Raw genomic sequence first — 5,966 nt, 5'->3', positions numbered from 1 at the left:
GCAATATTTAGCATAGCCTAAAGTTAGTCAACAGAGCATTTTTTCTTGTTTCCTTGGCAACCATACTTTCTTTATTAATTTTGCGGGAATAAATGAAAATTGATGGCTTCATCAAGGAGATTTAACAATGAAATATGTAATAAACATATCTTAAAATAAAAAAAATAATGATAATGATTTCTTTTATTGAACCTAAGGATGATGATGATGATGATGATGATGATACAATCTCCCATGCTCAGGTAAGTGGTATGACCACGTTCCACTGGCCTTAGTTGAGCATGAGTGAATGAAGCTCATGTGGAACACAACTATCTTTACAAATGCGTGGGGAACATAATTTTCCTGATATCACCATTGTACCCAAGGACACATGAATGGGTCATGGTAGATAGCATTGTTCCTGCAGACCAGAATTCTGAGATCACCGAAAGAATGAAGGTAGACAAATAACAGGAATTGATGAATCAGGTACAGGAAATACATGAACCAACAGTCAAAATTGTCCCTTTTTTTATCAGTGCACTCAGAAGAGCTTCAAAGAATCTGGATGCAAAACCTGAAATGCTAAGCATCTCAGATATATTAGGGAGTGCACAAATGACTGCGATGCTTGAAATGACTTATGTGTTGAAGGTGTTGTGTCTCTGAGGTTCGAGCTAGAGCTGAGGTATAATTACGCACAACCTGATCATAAAAGAGAACAACAACAACACTGATAATAATAGTAATCCTTTCTACTATAGGCATAAGACCTGGAATTTTAGGGAAGAGGACTAGTCAACAATAACATTGACCCTGAAAGGATGAAAGGCAAAGTCGACCTTAGCGGGATTTGAACTCAAGATGTAAGGACAGACAAAATGCGCTAAGCATTTTGCCTGACATGTTATAACGATTCTGCTAGTTTACCTCCTTACTAATGATAATAATAATAATAATAATAATAATAATGATTTCAAATTTTTCCACAAGGGCAGCAATTTTGGGGCAGGGGATGAGTCGATTATATCGACCGCAATTTTCAACTGGTTCTTATTTTACTGACCCTGAAACGATAAAAGGCAAAGTGGACCTCAGCGGAATTTAAACTCAGAACGGAGCGACAGGCGAAATACCGCTAAGCATTCTGTCCAACGTGCTAAACGATTCTGTCAGCTCACCACCTTATTATTATTATTATTATTATTATTGTTATTAATAATAATAATAATAATAACAATTCTTTCTACTATTGGCATGAGACCTGAAATTTTAGGTAAGGGCTCTCGTCAACTACATCAACACCAGTGCTGAATTGGCTCTTATTTTATTGAACACACTCCCACTAAAAAAAAAAAAAATAATAATAATAATAATGAAAGGTAAAATCAACCAAAATAGAGAATTATTTTATATTCTCTCAAAATTTTATAAAATTGTCATAACATCAACAATCTATATGTATGTCTCTCTTTTGCAGAGCTACAACTCTCTGCAATTCCATCTCTGTCTATACTTTTGTTAGAAAGATTGACTCACAGAAGTTCAAACTGAATATCTGCTACATCAATCTAACCAATTTGGAGGGACTATAAAGTTCTTGGATACCACCTCTTCTCTTCCAACTAATTCATTAAAAAGTGCATATAAATAACTGCATGTTTAAGAAGCTTGTTTTGCAGCTGCATGGTGTAAGCACTGTGTGGCACCCTGGACAGGTGTCTGCTACTATAACCTTTGACCAACCAATGCCTTATGATTGAATTTGATAGATGAAAAACTATGGAAGCCCATTTCTCTCTCTCTCTCTTACACACACACATACACATGCATTTATATATGCATAAACATACTTTATTTGTGAATTAACAATGCTTCCAATGGTTTCATGTGGAAAGAATTTCCACAATTTTCAAATGATTCACTTAAAAATGCTGGTAATCACCTCCATTTTGGTTAAGACTGTATATGTGTGTATGTGTATGCCTTTGTGTCCAGTGTTTATCTCTGCCAACCACTTGACAACTAGTGTTGGTTTGTTTACATCCCTGTAACTTAGCAGTTTGGCCTGTGAGATCAATAGACAAAGTGCTAGAATATAAAGAAGTAAGTACTGGGGTCAATTTGACTAAACCCTTCAAGGTGGTGCCCCAGCATGTCCACAGTCCAATGACTGAAACAAGTAAAAGATAAAAGAATATTGTATGCATATTACCATAAAACTGTATCCTTTTTGTGTTATAAAATTCATGCTATTCTCTTAAATACCAACCACATAACCATTTACTATTGAAGACTCCCCTTCGGTCATGAATGTCCATGGGATAGCACCTAGAAAGTTCCCCACCGAGGCACAAGTCCAGGCAAGGTTTGTTTATGGAAGACCAGCAGTTGCCCATGCATACTAGTCTCCCCTCTTCATGCCACCGATGTGATTCAAGAGAAAGGCCGATACAGCATGGCACCAGTGATGTCACAACTCATTTCTACAGCTGAGTGAACTGGAGCAATGTGAAATAAAGTGTCTTGCTCAAAAACACAACACACAGCTTGGACTGGGAATTGAATACTGTGAGCCTGACACTCTAACACTGAGCCATGCGCCTTCCCTATTACTTTCTCCTAAATGCTACTCAATCCTGTCTCAGAAGATGCAATTTGGCAGGATTATTATTCTAACATATTTCTTCTATCCTGCCTGGAGTCTTCAATAATTAATAATTTAAAACAAATGCTCCCTAATACCTTTAGGCACTGTACCTCCTCAGATTAGCAAAATATATTTTGTGTACATTTATGTGTGTATGTGTTTTGTGGTGATGGGTCATGCCTCAAAAAAAAAATCTTAAACCATTTAAATATTATAAAGAGATTAGTGGTTGTACTGTTGCCTCCTCCTCCTCATCTTCCTCCTTGTCTTCCTTTGAAGTATACATGTTAATGGTAGTGGTTAATAACAGTAGCAGATAGAGATTATAATAGGAAGAGTTTGAGGAGAGAAATGCGAGTATTATATAGCAAAGAGAGGTTGTTGACAATGATGTATGTGTGTGTGTGTGTGTGTTTGTGCATGTGTGTGTACATGTGTGCACACACACACATGAATATAATTAGAGACAGAAAGAGTAAGAGCATTGTAGAAAAAGTACTAATTGAAAGAATAAGACAAAAGTGAAAAAGAACCATAGAGAGGAGAAAAGTGGCAGAGGGGTAGGCTCCAAAGAAAGGTGGCATACAGAAGAGAGAGAGAGAGAGAGAGAGAGAGAGAGAGACTGAGAAGTAGACTGGTTGAGTGAAAAGTATACAGAATCTGTGCAGATATGTTAATCAGGTAATTAGCAAGGTGGGACAATGATGAAGAGGTAATAACATTATATGTAAATATATGTGCATTTGAGCATGCGTTTTACCATGTGTGTATGTAACACTTCTATATATCTGTGTATCTGTATGAGTTTTTATTATGATAAGGTTTGTGAAAGAGAGAACATTAGAAAAGTAGAATATTAGTAAAGGACAGTGGCAGGTGAGAATTGTTGACAGGTAGGCTGACAAAATACTAAGATGCTAACAGATTTTATCAAATGATAAGAAGAAATTTACCAGGACCAGGACATTTTCAGTGTAATTTTTATGTTCCTTCCTACTGGTCTCTCTTCACAATAGTTACTGTTAAAACTGTATTTTTACCAACTCGTTCACTGACCAGCACATAACTTTAAAAGAATCTGTTATGAAAGTCTTGTTCTAAAATGCATTTATTACCTGGAATTAATACTCATTAATTAAAGACGTCAACTCTCAAGTGACAAAGACAAATTCCTATAAAATCGGAAGAAAAAATTATCCCTGAATATTTCCAAGCATTTAAGAGCAGAAAGATAAGTTTATTTGATTAATTAATATTTTGTGTTATTTTCTGATTTTCTGATAAAAAAAAAACAGAATCCTTGTGAATTTGCTGTATCCTTTCTGATAATACTGGCAAGTTTTGTGTTTGTTTTCCATAATGGAGAGTATGGAGCAAGATAGTCTTGATATAAACAAGTCAATGGGCAGCCTTTCAGAAATGGACCCTTCAGCTATCTGTTCAATGAATCTCGAAAGTGGAGTTGATCCTGAAAATATTGGTGTTTCCAGAAAGAACGAAAAGGAAGAAGAGAATTTAAAGCAAAAAGGCCAGGGAAATGAGGAAAAAATTGATGAGAGCGACATCAATAAAAGTGAACTGGCCAAAGATGGTGATATTGGTCAAAGTGCTGAAAATAAGAAGAGTGGGAACCAGTTTTCATGTGAGACTGAAACCAGTGGTGAAATTACAAAAGTACAATCAGTAGATGATATATCTTCAAATACTGCAGTAGCCATTGACTCATCAGAGGTAAAATGTGTGGAGGCAGGTGAGGAGGAAAAGAAAGAAAAAGAGGACAAGGAGGAGAAAGAAACAGAGGGCAAGGAGGAGAAGGAAGAGGAGAGAAATGAGAAGAAAATTGAGGAGAGTGGGAAAGGTGAGAAAATGGAAGAAGTGACAGTAGCAGAGGCGAATGAGAAAGGGAGGGATAATCCGAGTGGTGAGCAAGTGACAGAAGACAGACATCTGTCAGAGGATTCAGTAGAAGCAAAGACCAAAGATAAAGACATCAGCTCTCAACTAGCCGCAGAGCAGTCACCACTGGGCCAACCTGCCACTGTTGATTTTGTTACACTTGAAGATGCTCCACGACTGGAAAAACCAATAACATCTATAAAAGAGATGGAGGTAAGTCCTTACTGCAGTAACAAGCTAGAGAAGAAAAAAATGCTTAGGTATGTGGTTCATAGACCTGCTAGTAATAACAACCAAATTTCCCTCAATTTGTGTCCTATTACAAAAAAAGGACGACATATTCAATGTCTGTAACAACTCTAAAACACACATGTAAGGGAAATGAGAACGTAATGATATCAATAGCATGTATAAGAGAGATACTAAACAATGCAATAACTTAGATATGTAGTCATATGTCCTACTTGAAATAACAACCAAATTCCCCTCAATTTGCATCCTTTTATTTAGAAAAAAAGACACCATGTTCAACATCTGTAACAACTTTAAAATGCACATGTAAGGGAAGCATAAGAACATATTTGATATTAATAACATGTATATATGAGAAACTAAAAGATACAAAAACTTTGATATGTAGGCATCTAGCCTGCTAGAAATAACAACCAAATCTTCCTAAAATATCATATCAAAATGAATATGTTGGTTAATTCAATTTTAAATAACAATGTATTTGACCGGCAAAAGAGTGAAGACATGGTCATATCTGGAATGCCTTTCATCATAATTCTTCTAGGTCATAACTAACCAAGGGCTAAATTGACAACATAGACATTAAGCATTTGTATATTCATTAAATTGGTTTATAGGTATCTTTTCCAGTTTACTTTATTTCTTTATGTCTGTTATGTTACTTGATACACTACGTACATCTATAGAGTCAACAAGCTTTGGTATTTCCTGCATGTGTGGTATTTCCCAAATATCTGGGATTTCTTTTTGGTTTTTCTGTGAATTTGTAAGTCAAGCATATATAAAACGTAATTGCTTAAAATAGCAGCAACAATCCTTCAAATATTTTATCCTACCTTCTCAAAAACGGATATGCAATAAGGCAGGTTGTTCATGGCTGGAAGGCATCAAATCGTAAGTCTACCCAAACAGCTTATTTGAGATGATCCAACATACAAACACACATGTACACATACATAAGTACATACATACATACATACATACATATATATGCATATACATAGCTAAACATTCATGTGACTTTTGTGCATCTTTGTATGTATTCCAGTATTTCTTAATGTATATGTTTTAATGTGTGTGTGTGTGTGTGTATGCATCCATATGTCTATGTATCCAAAAAGCATATCTATAAATGTATATATATATGTGTGTGTGAGTGTGCATATATATATATATATATATATAT

The 5,966-nt window shown here is 35.5% G+C and overlaps 1 protein-coding gene across 2 annotated transcripts in view; it reads left to right on the top strand.

Moving 5' to 3' along the window:
- The first annotated feature begins 3,433 nt into the window (after positions 1-3,433).
- The window catches only part of LOC106881612 (ras-related protein Rab-32B), a 113,817-nt gene continuing 111,284 nt past the window's right edge, over positions 3,434-5,966 (top strand). Inside the window, exon 1 of one of the 2 annotated variants that reach the window (XM_052971210.1) lies at positions 3,434-4,741. In XM_052971210.1, coding sequence (XP_052827170.1) covers positions 3,992-4,741 — 750 coding nt within the window. In that variant the 5' untranslated portion in view covers positions 3,434-3,991. The remainder of the gene's footprint in view (positions 4,742-5,966) is intronic. The other variant, XM_052971211.1, reaches the window with a different exon arrangement.

This window comes from Octopus bimaculoides, chromosome 10 (genome assembly GCF_001194135.2).
Source record: "Octopus bimaculoides isolate UCB-OBI-ISO-001 chromosome 10, ASM119413v2, whole genome shotgun sequence".
Lineage (NCBI taxonomy): Eukaryota > Metazoa > Mollusca > Cephalopoda > Octopoda > Octopodidae > Octopus > Octopus bimaculoides.
The sequence above is the reverse complement of the archived record's forward strand: the minus strand, read 5'-3'. Positions and strand labels throughout refer to the sequence as shown.